Source organism: Podarcis melisellensis (assembly GCF_964234715.1).
Source record: "Podarcis melisellensis genome assembly, chromosome: 3".
NCBI lineage: Eukaryota > Metazoa > Chordata > Lepidosauria > Squamata > Lacertidae > Podarcis > Podarcis melisellensis.
In genome coordinates this window covers 118,404,711-118,425,954 of record NC_138530.1, presented here as the reverse complement: position 1 = coordinate 118,425,954, position 21,244 = coordinate 118,404,711, and the positions used below count along the sequence as shown (strand labels likewise).

The 21,244-nt window shown below is 40.2% G+C and overlaps 1 protein-coding gene and 1 long non-coding RNA gene across 3 annotated transcripts in view; both read left to right on the top strand.

The window, feature by feature from the left end:
* The window catches only part of SUPT3H (SPT3 homolog, SAGA and STAGA complex component), a gene marked incomplete at its 5' end in the record, with an annotated part of 218,928 nt that extends 211,087 nt beyond the window's left edge, over positions 1–7,841 (top strand). The window contains 2 exons of one of the 2 annotated variants that reach the window (XM_081906471.1): positions 5,685–5,770; positions 7,435–7,841. In XM_081906471.1, the coding sequence (XP_081762597.1) occupies positions 5,685–5,726 (42 nt within the window). In that variant the 3' untranslated portion in view covers positions 5,727–5,770; positions 7,435–7,841. Of the gene's footprint in view, positions 1–5,684 lie in introns of both variants that reach the window. The other variant, XM_081906472.1, reaches the window with a different exon arrangement.
* Positions 7,842–16,189: 8,348 nt separating this feature from the next.
* LOC309367371 overlaps positions 16,190–21,244 on the top strand; it is a 111,191-nt gene continuing 106,136 nt past the window's right edge. The window contains exon 1 of the long non-coding RNA XR_014167101.1: positions 16,190–17,574. This is a non-coding gene — a long non-coding RNA (uncharacterized lncRNA). The remainder of the gene's footprint in view (positions 17,575–21,244) is intronic.

Below are 21,244 nucleotides of genomic sequence, written 5' to 3'. Positions count from 1 at the left end.
GACAAGACCATTTTGAATGCGGGCACATATGTGCCTCCAACACACATTTCAATCAGAGTGGTTAAAATAGCTCCGAACGCTCACTGCATAAAGAATGGGGTGGATTGAATAAATTAGCAGAATCACAAAAGGAAACCACTCTAGGAAATAGTTTACACTTCATAATCACTGAAATACTCCAGCAAATGTGTCAATCTGTGCTAAATAAATATATTTGTTTATAGACATGTTCTGTATTAGCTTCCACTCTTGCCCAGGACTTTGCCAAACAAAATCCCACTAGAAGTAGGATGTTCGCACCCGAGTAGGAGTTTCTTGGATAAATATTTTTTCTATATTGAGACCAAAACCACTTCTACAAATTTTAGACTTTGATTGAAATAGTATATTTCTTTTGGTTTTTATTTCTTCCCATCTCCGCCACTGGCAACCCCTGGTGCCTTCCCTTAACTCCTCTTACCTCCCACTGCTCTGGTGAACAAGAGCTTCAGTGGAAACTGAGCACATGGGGCATTAATGAGCCTGAGCAGTAAAAGAACGAGACACGCCCAAAGACTCTGCCCCTCAAGGGCCATGGGGCCCAAGAAAAGCTTAGGACTGGATGAGTTACTTTCCCAACAAACAAGGTTTATCAAATGTGAAGGAAAAAAGTAGATGCAATAATGTGGACACACCTTTCATAGAACATACGTGAGATAGGAAATTATATGTGCTTGCTTCAATATATAGGTGTTTATCCTGTCATAATATTAAAAAGAGGAATCGTTGCCTGAGTAGCCAGTAGCTGTAGCATCTAATGGAATATATCTATTTTTCTCCAAACTTTTTTCAGTTGCTTACATGAAAATTCCACTCCTGTCTGGAGTCCAGTAGCTGCCTATTTCAACATCCACTTCAGTAATCTTGGTATCTAGCCATAAGAAACAATGGGGAGAAATGGCCTAATGCAAATAATAATTATACGACATGCTATATTTTGAAAGCATTAAACAAACATTCGCCTTGTAATCCATTGAAACACTCTTGGGAAGTAATAGTATTCCTATTTTAAAGACAGGGAAACTGAAACGCCATAAAGGGTGAATGGTCTTTTGGAGGCCACACAGCAAGTAATGCAGTGCAGTTAATATTAAATCCCATCATCTTCTGGCTCTTTCAACCCACCCCCTCCCTCCCACCCAGCTCAGCTTTCTGAACCACACTGTTTCTCTTCCAAGCAATTTGCCTTAAAATACTCAACAGAGACTGTCAGGAATAACAATAATCTAGGACACAGACTCATTTGTCCGGCCCTGGCCAGAGCAGAAAACTCCAAATAAATGTTTGTAAGCTAAATGAAACTTGCTGTATGCAGCCCTATTTAGTGCAGGGTCTAATCGGGCCACTACATACTGTACTAATAATCTTCAGTAATACTCTGTGGGAGGTCTTAATGTTAGTAGGCTACATGTTTTTATGCTCTGACCTGATCCTTAAACAAAATCCAACTTTACAGTTCTTTCTCTGCTTCTCTCCCTTCAGGCTTCCAGCCTAACTTTATTTCCAGAACTTCTCTTACTCTGAAAAAATAAGTCTATTAAAGTTTGTGGCAGTGATGGGAAGAACTTTGCATAAGTATGTTTGTTTTGCAAAAGTGACTGCCAAGTATTGTTTTAGTTTCATTTTTTTAAGCTTCCCTCACCATTGTTTACAGTAGCCTCTGAGAAACTTACAATGATAGTCCACTCCATACCAATTTTCTTCTTTCTCCTTTTGGCAAACGTTTATGGACTATTCCCACACCTCAAGTTTTTACTGGAGCAGATGCCTTCATTCTTTCACCTTCTTTTCTTTCTTCTTCATGATGATATCAGACAAATTCCAGGAAGTGGGAAGAGCAATTTGTTAAAGGCTTTTTGATGCAGTGTCATAAAAGGGAATTGAAGAACGACTAGGAAGCAAAATTATGCTATGCTTGCCTTAAGAGACAATACAATATCAGTGGGGTGACGTAGATCATTTAGATAAACAAATAATGAGAATGTCATTAATTGTTACAGAGAAATGAATATGAGTATGATGAAGGTATTCTGTGATTGTGCATATCCCTATTAGGTAACACGCCCCCTTGTGTTGACTCTTCTGATATTAATTCCCAATCCTAGTGGTATGTTTGCAATCAGAATATAATAGGTTAGATCCACTTTGAGATGACTCCCAAATCTACACTCACTTGCACTTGATCTGCTTCCATGTGCATTGAAAGCAAATATGAAATCTAAACCATTTGTGACCCATCAAGGTGAATGTAGCCCACCAACCGTGTGGAGAAAGGCAGAAGCAACCCGGTGGCTTTTGAGTTCTCCAGTGGGCCATCAGCCATGGCTCAGCCTGGGGCACAAGTTGTACAGACCTGACGTGTGCTACCTGCTATTGCTAGGTTAAGCCCAGCCTCTTTTTATTGCTATGAAAGTGCTTGCTACCTTATGAATGAAGAGGACCTCTGCATGGGCAGAATTGTTGGAGGTGGGGTTTGCAAGCCTGCGCCTCCCCACTGTAAGCCAGCGTAGGCTCATGAATAAGGCTTGCATGAATAAGGTGATATTATTTATTTAATAAAAATTTATTTCATATAATTTATATACTGTTTGATAATACCTCATTGATTAGGAGAGAAGGCAAGAAATAGATCCCAGCAAATGTTGACTTTGACCACCTCCTCTTCTCACTTGTGTGTTCTTTGTCACACCTGCTCATGTTTGAAGTCCAGAAGTGATCTGTTGTTCAGTGGTGGTTGCACACTGCCCAGGTCATTACATTTCTATTAAAGTTGATTGTTGCTGAGTAAATGTGTGGTTTGCAACTACTGAAGCTGAAACTGACTGAGATGCACTGTAAAGCAGAATGGCTTTGAGGCTGTCTTCCAAACATCTTCAGCTCCTCTGTTGGCTAGCAAGACCAATGTTACACCTTAATAGATGCTATTGTTGTATGGTGTATTTTGGGTCTATGGGCCACAATAAAGCTGTGCATGTGGTTTTAAAGGAGGCGTAGGGTAGACTGGATTCTTTATGACCTGAATCCAACTTGTGTTTGTGTGGCTGCCAAAATCTCATCCCCCAAACTGTGGAGAATTCAACTGTTTAACTTTAATCTGAATCCAAGTTTATTCTCAGGTTCATTTATCTGAATATAGGCTGCCCAGTAGCTTTAAAGGTTTTATTTGTGTGTTAAAGGTTGTTGCTGTGGTTATAAAACTGTTTAAATTTCAAGGTCAAGAAGGAAAATACGTTATTTTGCATGAAATTTGTAATGTGAACTCCAATAGCTTGGGCAGGCTGCAAAGCTGTGGCATCCTTGGACTTGTGGTTCCTGTGGTATATTGGATCTCTTTTAGTCATTTAAGGTCTGGCCTGTGTTTGACTATTTCATTCTCGGCTCTTAATTTTTATGACATTGTCTTGCTATTTACTTCAAAAAATGCTCTCATGTTCAAGCTTATATTATTTGCCATGTAGTGATTAATTAATACACTTACAACAGAATTCTGTAGGGCTTATTCCGAGGTAAGTGTGCATAGAATTTCATTTTTAAAAAGTGAATACTGAAGCTTCACACATGCATTCTCTACCCATCCTTGGAAAATAATAGAAAATGTGCCCTACACATATAATAAGATTTAAAAAGATACAAAAAAAAATGAATATCAACAACAGCAACAACAAAAAAACCCATTGATTGGCATCCGTCTCTCAGGAGACAATGGAAGAGTGTTCCTTCAGGGGTTGGAGAGTTACAGTGCCTGTTGTGACTGTAGAGACCAATAACCCCAACAGTCCCTCCTAAATAATATCCCAGCCCAAGATTCTGTTCAGCAGCCTCAGCTTTTGTAGCTGGAGTCAGTCCAGGCAGTGCCATCCCAGGCCAGGTAGAAAAAAACCAACAAGGCAGGCAGCTGATTTTCCAGGACTCACAGTCAATATTCAAAACCCTTTGGTGCTCTCACCCCAAAGAGACTTTCCTAGTGCCCACAATGTTGAGTTTGCACCAGCCAAAACCTTTATTTTATTATCCCAGTGCTTTGCAATAGCTATTTTGTCATTGGATTATGATTGTGTGCTTTTATATTTTGTTACATTTTTATATTTCAGTAAATGCCCTGAAAACATTTTTGAAGGGTGATATACAGATCCCCTAAATAAATAAATACATTTTAAAAAACAAACAAACCCTGAGCCTTCCATCCCCTCATCATTAGTGACTCAGGCCAGTTGTTTCAGTCTGGAGATCAGAACAGAGAAATGAAGAAATCCCACCTACTTCCAGAGTGTTCGACCCTTGTCTTCCTTGGGTGATGTGTTGAAGAGCGTATGGACAGGTTGTCTTGGAAGTGGCAGGTGCCTCTCAGAGAGGGAGGACCCAGCAGCATTTATGCTAAAGAACTCTGTAGAGCTCTGTTTTGTCCCTTGTTATTCAAGATCTATGAAAAGCTGCGCAGATGTGCCACTGGGGTAAAGATTCATCAATATGCCCCATTCATTCTGTTCAGATGAATCAGTGAATGTTAGTGTGCAGAATCAGTAAAGAATTGAATGGAGGCTCATAAATGGAAGCTAAGTCCTACTCTTGGTTGGCAGGCTGTTTGACATGGAAGTGGTAGTCAACCAGTATTGACTGGTGTTGCACTGCCCTTAGAGATCAATGGCTATCTTTGGTTGGGACTGCCTCCAAAAAGTGCTTTGAAACTTCACTTGGTCCAAAATGTTGTAAACTGGGACTCACAGTGGAGAACCTGTTTCACCTTTGCTCAAAGACCTTCATTGCCTTCCAGATTGTTTCTGAGCAAAATTCAAAGTGATGGCTTTAACCTGCAAAGCCACCAAAGGTCAGGGACCAAATGAGCCAGTCTGTCAACTAAAACGATCATCTCTGTTTGTGTTGCCTTTAGAGCTAGCTGCTGCAAAAAGGTGGCCACAATCGTATTTGAGATGGTGATTAAATTGTGTACTTCCTTCCTCTAGCAAATCCAGTCAACTTTTTTGCTAGCTTTAAGGCAGCAGATAGTCTGTCCCATTTCCCCAACCTTTTAACATCAAATGTCTTTTTGATCTGCTCATTTGATTTTTATCCAACTTTTTTTAACTATTGTTGATGCTTTTGTATGTTTTTAATTGGTTTTGTAAGCTGCCTTAGAGGACCTTGTTGAAAGTTGGTGTAGAAATATTTAAATATACCAGTCTTCAACATACAGCTTATCTATTTTGAGTGTGAACAATATTAAAAATATGAAAACCAAGGTGGATGGATTTGAATCTAGGAGACTAGGATTAGTTCCCATGAAGTCTCTGTCAAGGAGAGTCTCCTGGAGTGAAGAGACTGCATGGATTTATAAAGGATAGAAAAACTACAATAATAGTCGTTCTGACCCCCATGTATTGGGTAATTAACAAAACAGGATGTCATATTTTTGCACATGTCCTGGAATAGTATCACTAACCACTTGTGAACCACACTGAGCTTTTAATAGAAAAAGTGGTTGCTTAATGCTTCCTCACCAGAAATATTGTGGAAGCATTCTAATGCTTGCTGTTAGATTGCAGCCAGAATGGTCTACAAAACAGGAAGAAAGCCTTGCTCTGCTCTCTGCCTCTTTTCCTTGTTTAAGTTGATGTGATAATTCATTACAGATTTTCTTTCTTTGACAGAGCGCCTACCGCAGAAATGGGATGACTTTTCTTGCTTGCTAATATGGATGTGGCTACAGCAACAGGAAAGACCATGTTATATTAAGGTGATTCCCCCTCCCCGCATGACACCCTTCGGGGGGGGGGAGTAAATAAATAAAAGTTCCAGCCAGCATGTGTCTGCTGGTGAGTGGGCTGGTTTGTTGTGACTATCAACTGGCTGACTGTCTCTTTTTTCAGCCCCCACCCATTGTTACTCTTCTTTCCTAAATGGAACATTTAGGCAATTAATGGCAGGATGTTTGGGCTATTGTGTAGGTGGATGAGAATGCAGTATCCCTTTTGTTAATTTTAGTTCATCACTATATATCCTTTTACATAGCAGGGCAAAAAGAAGCCAGCATATGGTTTTTTCTTTGTCCATTAAACGGCAACTGATCTTTCTTTTCTATTTTCTTTCCTTCTTGCTAGGAAAAGGTTTTTTTAGGGGTGTCAGTTAAAGTATTTGGGGGGGCAGAAACTCCTAGTAATTAAGCATTCAGTGTCCATTGAAAACTGGGGTACTGTAGCAGTTATGCCCATGAGCTGTGAGCCAGGAAGTCCTTACTGTGACCTTTAAGCTGAGCTAAGAACTCACCAATCTTAGCTTCCATCTGTGATCATTATAATAATTCTGGTTTACCTTGTTTGTTTTTTGAAAAACAGTCTTTTCCAAACTGTGAGAGAACTGCTATTGTAGCGTGACAAAATTATTATTAATTAAATAAAGACTCCTGCGAGGCCAAACCACACACCCACTATGGATGTCCTTAGGCGAAAATAATTATGGTGCAGCACTGTATCAGGTGTAATTGAAGCATTTATCAGCATTCCTGGTGCGGAAATGCTGCCTAGTTTTCCACCATCAGAGAAGGCAGCCCATTATGTGTCTAAGGTGAGGCTCCTTCAATCAGGACACACACTCAGAGTGGCGAGTCATGCATAGACACAGGGAGTGGACTCCTTGAAAAGCAGGTACTTGCTCTGTCACACTTTTAGAACACATTTTCAGTTGCAAGAGTGAAATGTGCATACAGTTTTAATACAGAATAATAGAGGGGGGAACTATGCTTCACTGCTAAGAATAAGATAATGGAAGTTCTTCAGACACTTGAGGGAAAGCTTGCACAACCTAGTAGAATGATTTTAGTGGCTTCGTATTCCAGTGGGGACTGCCTCCTTCTTCTCATCCAGCTATGGAATGCAGATTGCCAGGGAACATGTGGAGCTTCCCATGCACATTCCACGTTAAAGAGCTCAAAACGATGTGCCAGGGACACTTTGGTGTGTGCCATTTCTGCTTAAAAAAATTAATGTTTAGAGGTACTCTCGTTTTCCTACTTGTATTGAAATACTGCCCCTCAATGAGGCCAAATTTAGAGTCACAAAATGTTTAGGTGTATGCGTACCCCTGCATCCCCCCTGAAAAAAGCAGTGCCTAGGACCATGGCAGGGGTCAAATGGAAGGCTCTTCTATTTGAGGTAAACAAGGCCAAGTCACAGTGACCTTCAAAAATCAATATTAAGATTTAAGGTTTCCTAAGGAATGACATTGCTGAAAGCAATCAATCTTACTAGGCTTACTTTGCCTCAAATGTCCCATTTGTGTTTTCAGTATTTTTTTCAGTGAAATGTATTAAGCTCTATGTCTATTGAGCAGCAAGTGTGTTAGAGCCAACTAAATGGAATTCATGAGTTCACTATCTGCTAATTTGTCTGTACATTCATACAGTAAATCTGTGGTCTTCATGACGACTATAGCAGTACCTAGTACAAATTCTGGAGTGAGGTCTGAACGTGAAAATTGTTCTGGTTATCGTTTTGGATGGGAAGCGCATTGAATGTTTCACTTAAACTCTCCAATATCAACCCATTGGCAAGCGCTGCTGCAGCAAACTTAATCAAAGGACTGAGAAAGATTGCAAACAGAGGACATTCACAATCAACTAAAGGAATGATTTATTATATATACCAACCTTATCACTGGACAGTTTTCAAAACTGGCTATTCTTGTGAATTGTATTCTACTGTACGAACTGGCAGAGTTGTAATTTTAAAAAAATCCATGTCATTTTCCTGGAACTAATCTGCATGTTAAAGAACTAAAAATAATATGTACAATAAAGAAGAAGAAACATTTCTGATGTTCCGTCTATGCTTGCTGAAATGTATGATTAAACTTTTCTTTTTATCATGATTTCTTATTTTTCTTGGCGTCCATAATGATGGAAAATTATATGCTTGCTGTAAACATCCAGACTATTTAAAAGGACACCAGCATTTATTGTATTTGGTTTCGATCTGCAGGCATATAAGCAAATGAAAACATTTTGGGCCAAGAATACTGGAATAAAAATTCCTTCTGTAGCTGTATCTTTCCCAGATTTTACATTTGTTTTTAAAAAAGTGCATCAGCAGAAAAAGCACTGGCATGTCTTTCTTACTGGTACACTTACAGCCCCAGAGAATGAAAAATCAACATATATTTCTCTTAGAAATATGACAGATCATGTTTTTGTTGGTCTGCTGTATATTTGTCTGTCTTGAACAGTCTGACAGGCAATTATTTATAAAATCTAGGTTTGTTCAAGAAACCCATATAATAACCTTTCTCTTCTCCAAGAAGCAAAAATTATAAGGAAGCCAAGAAGCAAGAATTATAAGGAAAACAAGCTACACTTTGTCTCACTTTCTTGGACCAGCCTGTATATATTCGCATAATGGGTGAATACAGCATTCTTTCAAGTTTTTCCTTTTCCTATACTTCCTGATAGTCCTATTCTTTTGATCACATCCCTTTTAGCTTGCATCCTAAGCTTCATTTAGGGTGAAGGTGCCATTCACAGTCATGAGATAAGCTTTGAGGTGATGTTGCTCACCCTACTTTGTAATAATCAGCCACATTTCAGCCTATTTAGGTGTAGTCCAGCCCACTGAGCTCAGCCAATAGAATATGCCAAAGGCTGTGTTGAAATCTGTTCAGAAGGAATAAACAGCAGAACCAAGTCTTCAAGAAGGACGTTGTATTCAAAAAAAGCAATGCAAAATAATTCACTGAGGATCAAGTATCCTATATTATTGGCTTGTGCTTATATACTTGGTTTGTAGATGACATTGATTCCTTATTGTAGATGCACATAGTAGTATGGAGAGGCATTGTGACTCAGTGCAACCTTATTATCTCAACTCAGAAGTTAAGCCTGTTGAATTCAATGGGATCTGCACCCAAGTACAATAAATGTGGTTCAGTGATTGAATGTATACAACCCCCCTACATCAGTGTACTGTCGGAGAATGCACAGAGTGGGACGTGCTTGTTGGGAAGCCTGCAACCTTCAGAATGAGCCTAGAGATAAGGTGGGATGTGCAGAAATGTGAGCATCATTTAAAAGCTTCCAGATGATTTGCTGCATAAGGCATGAAAGTTGCATGTTTGAAGCAAGCGGGATCCAAACATGCTTAGATGAAGCTGTTATTCATTAGTGTGTCAGGACTTCAGGTAACTTAAAAGAGTTTTATTAGAAGAGAAGCTACTCCGGGTTCTAAAGAGATCTTCCCTTTAATGGTGTAGCTTGCTAGTTTTCTTCCTATTGCCTTCATTTCGGTCAGCCAGCCAGTTTATGTTACTTCCTAGGAGGCTCTCGGGCTTACATGGTTTGGAAGCAGTAGAGTGTGCTTTGGGGGTCAAAGCGGGATTGTTGTGGAAAAAAATCTTTTCTGGCATTTTTCAGAATGGGACCAAATTTGCATTAAAACTGCCGTCAGCCATGTGCTGTTCTCATAAAATATTTTACCGTTTCCTGTCTAGCTCATGTGGAATGTTTCATAGTACATAAACACTTCCACAGATAATTTAAGGATAAATAGATAGTGACATTTGTCACAGGTCTAGCCCCAAGTTGAAGACTATTCTATTACAGTTCATTGGCTGAGTGAATCTTCTTTGGTTTTGGTTTTAGTCTAGGGACCAGGTTAGGCTTTTAAAGCGCCAACTGTACATCTGTACAGAGCAGCAGTTCAGTTAGGGAAACTTGGTGGCATGCATTAAATCCTTGACTTTTCAGAGGGCAACAAGCCAACATTATGCAACAAAACCATCCCTGGAGGAATTGAACGTACATTTGGTGGCTTAAGTAAGGCCAGATGGCTTTAAAACCAGTAAAAGGGTAGCTATTCTAATATAACTTTTATGGTCCCTTAAGATAATGACACTCTAAAAAATCCCATATATCATGGAAGGACAAGAATCAGATACTTGAACTTCCATAAATCATTGATGGAAGCAATAGAAACAACCCTTTAAAAGACAGGGTACCATGTATTACGTTGAAATCTTCATATCTTATTCCCAGGAATGATATTAATTACAGGGGAGCATCAGTTGTCTTTTCTCTATAACTGGGAGAAAAGTACAGAGATTTCTCTCTGTTGCTAGCAATAAGAGATATAGGATGACCAAAACCAGAAATATAGAGGAAAAATATAGCTATAAACTATACAGGTATGTTTTGTTTTTGCCATATATAATATCTTACAATGGTCATGGGGGAAACTATCTTAAATGGTAATGCTGTGTATGTGCAAACACCGACTCCAAACATTTTCTCTTAACGCTGCCGATTTACAAAACACATCAGACGAAAAACATCATACCCTTTGGTTCAAGAGAGTTACTTGAAGTGGGTCTGTGCTTAATGGAGATTCCTCAAGATGCCCAAGCAGTACCAGTTATAATCTATTGAAAAGAGATAGGCCAACTTTTGAGATGTAACCAAATCAGCCACCTCTTAATGAAAAAGTAGTACAAAAATTCTATTAGGAAATATTCCCAAGTCAAGGCACCAAGCTACCAGGCAAGGCAATCTGGTTCAGCACCAGAACTACTGTATTACCCAATAAGAAACTGATGAGAGAGGAAGTGAAGCCTTCTCTTCCTGTTCTCATTTTCTCTGTGCCATGTAACTGACTGTGGAACATGTATCTAAGCAAGCTCCAAGCTTAGAGCATGTTCTTGAAGCTTTTTTTTTTTTTTTTGGTATTTTATACCCAAGAGGTATCTTGCTGCTGCTTGGATAAATGCATGAATTGGACCTTTGGAACATTGTGTAAGTAAAGCATTTTAAACTTACTTAACAGTCTCTGGGCTGTTCATTGTAAGTTGGGTAGAAGAGAGGAGCGCTGTTTGCAAGCTGACTAAATGGGATAAAAGAGTCTAACAACTTAATTTCTAACACTATACTGCTGCTTGCCTTTTGTATCTTTAAACTCTGCTACGAGGGGCTCTCTCCGGCTGGAGAGTGAATTTAGCCCAGCATTTTGAATCCTGGCACCCAGCCAGTTCTTTTATTATTTACCTCCCAAAGTGGGTCACAGGGATTCAAATTTTCCTCCCCCACATTTCACATTGCCTATGGCCAAGGGGAAGTCTTACTGTAGATATGATGGTCACCTCTCCCTGACATCTCGGTGATATTTTGGAGGTAAAAGAAAAACCTCCCACAAAACAAAACAGAGAGAGAGAGAGAGAGAGAGAGAGAGAGAGAGAGAGAGAGAGAGAGAGAGGGAGGGAGAGGGAGAGAAGCAGCAGCAGCTGCTTTTCTTTTCCCTCTTCTGTCTTTCTTTTCCTATTGACTGTGGCAGCCTTCTCAGTCTGGCACTGGCCATTGGGAAAAAGGCAGGAAAAAGCAGTTTCCATCCAGGAGACTCAATTTGGTAAATTGGATGTTCTCATAGCTTGTCCTAGTGAAATTATATATATATATATATATAATTTTTATTAATTTTCCAATATAAAATTGTACAAAACAAAATATCCAATTTATCACCAACTCCTCTTTTTGGACTTCCATCAGCATGTCTGATAATTCTCCGTTTTGCTCACTTCTTCCACATTTCTCAATTTAATATTGCACTACATTAATATCTTATTTTACCTTATTTTTAAAACAATATTTCTACTATACATTCTCACAGACTTCCTGAAAACTTACAAACGTTATCTGATCACATATACTTTTCATATAATCTGTAAATTTATTCCAGTCTTTAGTGAATCTCTGGTCTTGTCGGTTCCAGATCCTCCCTGTTAATTTATCAAGTTCTGCATAATCCATCAATTTCATTCTCCATTCTTCAATTGTGGGTAGTTCTTCTTGTTTCCATTTTTGGGCCAACAAAATTCTTGCTGCTGTTACTGCATATAAAAACAACTTCCAATCTTTTTTATTAATTTCATTTCCTATTATTCCTGATAGAAATGTTTCTGGTTTTTTAACAAATGTATATTTCAACATTTTTTTAACTCATTATATATCATTTCCCAAAAACATCTCTGTCCTAGTGAAATTAATAATTATAATTTGAACATTCATTTTAAGAAACTGAAGGGACCACTCCTGCAATATTCTAGAATTTGTAATATCATGCAAGTGGCAAAAGGAGAATTTGAATAGTGGGCATTTTTAAAAAATTATTTCTTAAAACCTGGTAAATCTTCTGTGCTAACTTTCATAGTGAAGAGACCAAACATATTGGTTTATTACAAAGGCTTATAGCCTTATAATGACATAAGTGTTCTAAGTCTGTAACACCTATGGGTGTCAAAGACTGAGGAAATCCTTTATTTGAACTCTGGAGACCTGCCCACCAACTCAGAACTTTCTGTCTCGCCCCCCACCCTGCCACTCAAATGCTGTCAATTGTCTGTATTTAAATTCTGGCCGTGCTGTTGTGGCTGATTCTGGCAGGGAATTTTCCTAGCATTTCCTACAGGAGTGCAAATAATTTTTTGAGAGGAGAACACCTGGGTAGATAACATCTCAAAGCAAATTTCTTCCAGTGACTGGGGATGCCGACAGAATAGAGAACATACTTTATATTCCAGTGGAATCACAGGCAAGACATACAAATATGGTGCAGTTTTGGCAGACTCATCATGAGTTTCCTTTTACGCAGGCAGTATTTTTAATTGTGTCCTAAGCTTATGGACCCAAATAATACATATGCAGTTTGAAAGAAGTTGAGAATTATATGCTGTAGAATTAGATGGTTAGAGGTGAAAAGGTATTAAAGGAGCTTACAAAAATGTATTTTAAAACACATTCTAATTATTTGAAAAGCAAAGTATCAACTTTAAATAATTTCCTGGTTTGTGCAGGGAGGGCAATAGTTAGTATTTTTATGATACTTGTATATTGAGCAGAGGCAGGGGGAAGTTGTCAAAGCTGGATGCTGAATAAATACCTCACTGCTTGCTGAAATTATATTTGAAACTTCCTTGAATTTTATTATACATGGATTGTGCTCTTGGCTGCCATTTGCTTCCTCCAGACTCCCAAAGGTAAGTCTATTGTGCCCTCTGGGGGTTCTCTACTGCTTCAACTTAGAACTCAATTTCATTTATTATTTTTTTGCTTATCATAAAATATTGCTACATTTTTTTCTACTTTGGGCTTGATGAACAAAGAAATTTATTGCCTTCTTTACATCAGGAAGTCTAGGTTTTCCTGACATTTTATTACTTTGACTATTAGAAACATTTCAATCCCAGACAATAAATATTACATGATTATTCTTTCCAAATGGATAGGCTATTCCTCCCCTCTCCTCCATGCCCCTGCTCCAGGTTTTACTATGCAACACAATATTACCAAGCAACACCCAAAAATTATATAGACACTTCAGATTTTTGATATTAAATTTATCTTGAAAAGCCAAAGATGCGCCCCAGAGTTTGCTTGCAAGTTATGGACAAAACAGTTTGAAACAGGAGATGACCCAACAAAATGTATGAAGTTCTAAGTTCACTGATTTCAGTGGGATAGCTTGATGAGCGCATGTATGGACAATTTAACTAGATTGTGAGATGTCCCCTTGTTAACTGGGACACTGTGCCCTTTGAGAAGAGCATCACAGTGCCAAGCCTGCTGTGGGCACCAAAGCCTTCGCTTGAAGTAGAGGCAAAATAACTGTCAACACTCCCTCATAGCCTCTCAGTCCCTTGCATGTTTTGTGAACTGTCCACAGGACTTCGCTGAATAGCTGTATATAAATGCCAGCCCGTCTGTCCATCAACTTAGGCTGCAACTTAAGATTGTCCTGCCACAATCTCGGGGGGGGGGGCTCTCTTTACAGCTGAATCAGAGCAAACACCAGCGGTTTTCTATGGATTGATGCTTGCTCTGATTCAGCCCTAAAAAGCGGGATTTCCAGAGAGGCAAATGTGACCAGGACCCATGCCTAGGAAGCATGGGGCAAGTGGGGAAACTGACTGGATCCGTGCTTCCTAATCACAGGACAAGGGGAAGCATGGAGAAGCCCCAAGCCTTGAGCATAGTGGCAGGGATGCCAACAGGAATTCCTGGACCTGATGCACTGCATATGGATGGGAGTGGAAGAACACCGTCACCCTGAAATCTATTGGTGGAATCTGCTGCCTATATATGTGCATATAATAATTTTGCCTATCCTCCCTCTCTGGGCTGTTACAAAGATAAAAAGAGGAATTGGGACGTAAGAGACACAGCCGTGAGCTCCTGGGAGGAAAAGATGCAAATATATAATGCCATTCTTGTAAAGAAAAATAAACATACACAAAGCCAGGAGAGCATCCTGCCCGCCCCCAACATTCCACAATCCAGATAATTTACAGCAAAATAACGAAACAAAAAGCTTGCCAACACTGGAGGTGTAAAAATGCACACACCACATGTAACAGTTTATTGTCAAAACCAGTTGATCATTGCAGGTTTTTTTTCCTAATCCAAAATGGTTTCCTGCCAAATAGCAATGATACTTCAATAACCCCTGCCTAATTGCTTTAAAAATAGGATTGGAATGAGAGAGAGAGAGAGAGAGAGAGAGAGAGAGAGAGAGAGAGAGAGAGAGAGAGAGAGAGAGAGAGAGGGAGGGAGAGAGAATAATAACATAATCCTGTATTTACTCAAAAGTAGATTCCATTGATTTACAGCACAATTCTAACCATGTCTACTCAAATGTAAGTCCTATTGAATTGCAGCCCAGGACAAATTAAATTTGCATAAACACCAGCACATTTTAATAGCATAAATTGCATGTTGGCTGGTTGACCTGGCAGACAATGGAGGAGTGTTGGAGAGTTACAGCACCTGCTGTGGCTGCAGAAACTGATATGGGAGAGACATATTGGATACAGCTAGGGCAGATGAAAATGTCCAGTTTTGCACTCCTCCTAGTGGTCCTTTCTCCTCTGCTGCTGCTGAAATCCATAGGCTCCCACAAGTCATATGATGTGCAAACACACACAAACCACTATATGCCATATCTGGGGAGCAATGAGACAGAAGCAGGAAAAGGTATTCCAAAATGGCCACTTGCCAATCCTAGCTCTGACTTCACTTGTCAACTAAAATTCTGTAAGGTGGGGACGACTACAAACCAGGCTAACTCATTTCACAGAAACTGCAAAGAATGGGGAGTTCACTGCAAATCCCTTCCATTTAATGTTTATGTATTACATGATTTAGAATCATAGAGTTGGAAGAGACCACAAGGGCCATCGAGTCCAACCCCCTGCCAAGCAGGAAACACCATCAGAGCACTCCTGACATATGGTTGTCAAGCCTCTGCTTAAAGATTTCCAAAGAAGGAGACTCCACCACACTCCTTGGCAGCAAATTCTACTGTCAAACAGCTCTTACTGTCAGGAAGTTCTTCCTAATGTTTAGGTGGAATCTTCTTTCTTGTAGTTTGGATCCATTGCTCCATGTCCGCTTCTCTGGAGCAGCAGAAAACAACCTTTCTCCCTCCTCTATGTGACATCCTTTTATATATTTGAACATGGCTATCATATCACCCCTTAACCTCCTCTTCTCCAGGCTAAACATGCCCAGCTCCCTTAGCCATTCCTCATAAGGCATCGTTTCCAGGCCTTTGACCATTTTGGTTGCCCTCCTCTGGACACGTTCCAGTTTGTCAGTGTCCTTCTTGAACTGTGGTGCCCAGAACTGGACACAGTACTCCAGGTGAGGTCTGACCAGAGCAGAATACAGAGGCACTATTACTTCCCTTGATGCTATACTCCAATTGATGCAGCCCAGAATTGCATTGGCTTTTTTAGCTGCCGCGTCACACTGTTGGCTCATGTCAAGTTTGTGGTCAACCAAGACTCCTAGATCCTTTTCACATGTACTGCTCTCAAGCCAGGTGTCACCCATCTTGTATTTGTGCCTCTCATTTTTTTGCCCAAGTGCAATACTTTACATTTCTCCCTGTTAAAATTCATCTTGTTTGTTTTGGCCCAGTTCTCTAATCTGTCAAGGTCGTTTTGAAGTGTGATCCTGTCCTCTGGGGTGTTAGCCACCCCACCCAGTTTGGTGTCATCTGCAAATTTGATCAGGATGCCCTTGAGTCCATCATCCAAGTCGTTGATAAAGATGTTGAATAAGACCGGGCCCAAGACAAAACCCTGTGGCACCCCACTAGTCACTCTTCTCCAGGATGAAGAGGAACCATTTGGGTTCGGTCAGTCAGCCAGTTACAAATCCACTGAGTGGTAGCATAGTCAAGACCGCATTTTACCAGCTTCTTTACAAGAATATCATGGGGCACCTTGTCAAATGCCTTGCTGAAATCAAGGTAGGCTACATCCACTGCATTCCCTTCATCTACCAGGCTTGCAATTCTGTCAAAAAACAAGATCAGGTTAGTCTGACATGACTTATTTTTCAGAAATCCATGCTGACTATTGGTGATCACAGCATTCCTTTCTAGGTGCTCACAGACTGTTTGCTTAATGATCTGCTCCAGAATCTTCCCTGGTATTGATGTCAGACTGACTGGGCGGTAATTATTTGGGTCCTTTCTTTTCCCCTTTTTGAAAATAGGGGCAACATTTGCCCTCCTCCAGTCTGCCGGGACTTCGCCTGTTCTCCAGGAATTCTCAAAGATGACTGCCAGTGGTTCTGAGATCACATCTGCCAGTTCTTTTAATACTCTTGGATGCAGTTCATCTGGCCCTGGAGACTTGAATACATCTAGACTAGCCAAGTATTCTTGTACTATCTCCTTAGTTATTCTGGGCTGTGTTTCCTCTGCTGAATCATTTGCTCCAAATTCTTCAGGTTGGGCATTGTTTTCTTTATCGGAGAAGATTGAAGCAAAGAAGGCATTGAGGAGTTCAGCCCTTTCTGTGTCCCCTGTTTGCATTTCACCATCTTCTCCTCTGAGTGACCCCACTGTTTCTTTGTTCTTCCTTTTGCTACAAACATACCCATAAAAGCCTTTTTTGTTGCTTTTAACCTCTCTAGGAAGCCTGAGTTCATTCTGTGCTTTAGCTTTTCTGACTTTGTGTCTACATGTGCCGGCTATTTGTTTGAATTCCTCTTTGGTGGTTTCCCCCCTTTTCCATTTTTTGTACACATCCTTTTTTAATCTTAACTCAGTTAAAAGTTCTTTAGATAGCCACCCTGGCTTCTTTAGGCACCTTCCATGTTTCCGTCTCATTGGTATTGCCTGAAGTTGTGCTTTTACTATCTCCCTCTTAACAAACTCCCAGCCATCATGAACTCCCTTTCCTTTTAGTATTACTGTCCATGGGATCTCACCCAGCACTTCCCTAAGTTTTATGAAGTCGGCTTTCTTAAAGTCAAGAAATTGAGTCCTAGTATGCTTGGCTGCTCCTTTCCGCTGTATAGTAAACTTCAGAAGAGCATGATGATCCTTCCACTTCTACCCCACTAACCAGGTCATCAACATTGGTTAGGACCAGATCTAAAATGGCTGTTCCTCTTGTTGCTTCTCCCACTTTCTGGACAATGAAGTTGTCTGCAAGGCCAGTGAGGAATCTGTTTGACCTTATGCTCTTGGCTGAGTTTGACATCCAACAAATATCCGGGTAATTGAAGTCCCCCATTACTACTATCTCCCTTCCTTTTGCATGCTTGGCCATCTGTTCCAGGAAGGCATCATCTATGTCCTCCGTTTGGCTTGGGGATCTATAGTAAACTCCCACAATTTAATTGCACTGACCTACATATAACCTGCCCTGGGACCTCATGATGAAGTGTGGGCTGTAGACCTATAGACCTGCCAACAGGCCAATTGCTGAACACACTTTTTCTTTTTCTTCTTTATGATAAGGAGGAAAATTTCCCATCTTGTCTTTGGGCATAGCAGCCATTCTCCAAGAATTCTTTGAGATTATGGCTGGTGGCTCTAAAATAACATCCTCAAACTCCTGCAACCCCACAGAATGTAATTCATCTAGGCCCTGGAGACAAACCCATTCAAAGTAGATAAGTGTTCTCTAATCATTTCCTTTCCTTTCCTGGGCTGCAAGTCCTTTCTTACATCATTTGTTCTATTCCCCTCAGGTTAACCCAATGCCCCTTGCTGAAGAAGACCAGGGAATAATAAATTGGGCAGTTCCGCCTTCTCTTCATCTCCTGCTAACACATCTCAAGTAACCAGATCAGTCCCTTCCTTGTTCTACTCCTTGCTCCAAACGTAGCCAAAAATGTGCCTCTTGTTTTTAATATCTTTTGCAAGCCTCAGCTCAGTTTTAGCCTTCCCAACACAGGTCTATCACTTTCACAGAATCATAGAATTGTAAAGTTGGAAGAGGCCACAAGGTTCATCTAGTCCAATCCCCTGCAATGGCAGAAATAAACGTGGAGCTCAAACCCACAACCCTGGGATTAAGAATCTCATGCTCGTCTGATTGAGCTATCCCAGCAGTTGTAAACATTTCCTGGGTTTCAGCTGGTTAGTCATTCTGGCAGGCGGAAAAAACTAACAGGCTAAATAAATGAAACAAAAAGTGTATCCTATTTGTGATTAACAAAGATTATAAACGGATAAGAATGCTCTGGTTGTTAAGAATCTTCATTTTACATTATTTTTAAACTCTATCCTTTTGTGAACTGCTGGCTCCAAAAGTGAAACTAAATTCCTTAGCGTTGGAAATGAATGCACTTTTTTCTTAAGGAGACAGACTTACTCAAGGCAGAGACTGTTAAGGTAGAGACTAACAATATGGCAAAGATACTGTTGAGCACTCCACTGACTGTTGGTATCATGTGGCAATTATTGGATGAGCAATTGAAAGAGCTCAGAGCTAAGTTATATAAAATGGTAAACAAAAATAGATCAGAGAAATAACACACAGGACCTTTTTTGGGGGTAGGGAATACTGATAAAGATCTGCCTGAACATGAGAGTGCAATGGTAGAGCGGAGGCAGCAGATGATGAAATGGAGAGGACAGGTGCCTGGAGGTGTGAAACAGACAAATGATGGAATTGTAATGCTGGAGGAATAGAATAAAACCATTGACAGAAACATTAAGAGAAACATATTGAGATGGCAGAGAGCGAGCTGAGAGAGAAAGGATCCTGTGTACAAGTTGGAGTGAATTCAGAGGAAAAGCCACCAAGCCTCTGATGATTCTTCTGGAAGACTATTCTTGACATTTAGCAATAATAACAATTGAAGAGCCCCCTTTGGACTTTTTGTGTGGAAAGGAAAATGAATGAACTTGAGTTGTCTGGGGTAGAAGATTGGGAAAACACCGCCTCGCAGATTGAGGAACAGCTGGATACCATCCTGGAGTGAACACTTTGAATATTTTGAATAATTTTTATATATGGTACATAATTGACAGACAGAGAATCAGAATTCCTCTTTATTTCTTTTTCTTTTATCTCTCTTTTTTCTCATCTTTATTTCCTGTGTTTTCTTTTCTTCTTCTTCTTCGTCTATCCACTTTACTCTTGCCGATTTTAAAAATGTTTTTTTGATGTCCTCTCCTCTGGGTTAATGAGGGTATGCATGGCAAGGTGATGGATGGAAGGTGAAAGACCCTGAGTGAGAGGCAGGGAAGGGAAGATCTCCCAGAGTGGCAGGCTGGGAAGTGAATGGGAAGCTCCCAGGTGAGACCTGGGAAGGTCCACACCTTTTGGTGTGAGACAAGGGTTAAGATTTACCTCTGATAAGAGTGCTTTGTATGTTTTCCCTTCTTCCTCTTCCTCTTTTCTTTCCTTTTGTTGTTTTCTTTGTTTTTGTTTGATTAGTTTTTTTGTTTTTTGTGTATTGTAAGCTGTAATTTTTTTAAAAAAAAATGAAGTTTGCAGTTGTGCTTCCAGTTTTCCACAGCATCTCCTTTCCTCAAATGTTCATCTCATCTCCCCTCAAATGTTCTTGTCACAACATCCTACCCAACTCTTTTTTAAACTCCTCAATATCCACTTTCGAAGATATGCATCCATCTATGTTCAGTTCTTACATTGCTTGCTATCACAGATTTCAAAATGACTTCTCCCTTTCACCCAAGGTTCTTGCCTCTGCGAATTCTTCAAGCAGTTTTTTATCTGGTGCTCAGTATTAGGTCAAGAAGAGCAAGTCCCCTTGTGCTGTTTCCTACCTTCTGAGAGATGGCGTTGCCAGGCAAGGTTGGTCAGGAATATATTGAATGTCCCAATATGCTTCCAGCTGATGGCAGGATGGTTGAAATTCCCCATTGCTTCCATTGTTCTCTTCTGTGACTGTGCTGTAACCTGTGTTTAGGAAAGCATCATCCATGTCTTGTGGCTGGCTGAGCAACTTGTTGCCATCACAATATCCATTTTGTTTCGGTCTTCTGTCCTCACCAAGAAACCCAAACAGACAATTCATACACATAGTTAATATCATGTTTAGTTTACCATTATACTTATTTACATAAGGCCATAGGAGCCAACTCCTAGAGTCTGGGGGGTATTTGACCCCCCAATAAAATATTTTAGGGGGCACCTCCCCCAGTTGATGGGCATTGTCATTCAAATGGTATGCATGCGTTTGGTGTGCATTGTGATTGTGTGGGATAGGGCTTACCTGGGCCAATATTTTATTCAAGTTTGTCCCCCTTCAAAAAGCACAGTGTTTTCTTCCAGGATAAACAGGTGGCAGCCTCTATAGGACAGAATAGGGCAATTTCATGACTGTTGCTTAGAAAAAGGAAATCTAAGAGGAAATAGACTGACTAATCAGTTCCTAGAAAATGGAGATTGGCCCTCATCCACTGGAAGAAGGTGGTCACTTGGGCTCAGAGATGGTTTCTAGATGGGTTTTGTGTAAATTGGGAAGGCCTTCCCTTATGCAAAGGACCCAGGGATCTTAGATGGAACAAAATAACATTAAGAAAAGGTGAAGAGGAAATGTCACTCCTTGACAGGCCCTGCAGTTTCCCTGGGCTGAGCCTGTTGCAAACTTTGGGGCTGCATAAGATCCACTCCTTTAGGAGCCTGAAAGGCAGCTCAATCTCAGGGCAGCTGAAACTGGCTTATGACAGACTGTATTTTAATATTTAGAAATGGAGCTTTTCTCAGAAGCTAGTATGACTGATATAGAAACTCTGTCTGGAAGATGAAAGCATGTCTTCTGGAAGAAATAATAACCTGTGCAAAAACTTCTGCTACACTGACCTCAAACTTAAATGAAGTGTAATATAAAATTATTCATAAGAGCCATTAGGCACCAGACCTGCTGTGGTCTATGAACTAACATACAGTGACAATTGCAGGAGAGATT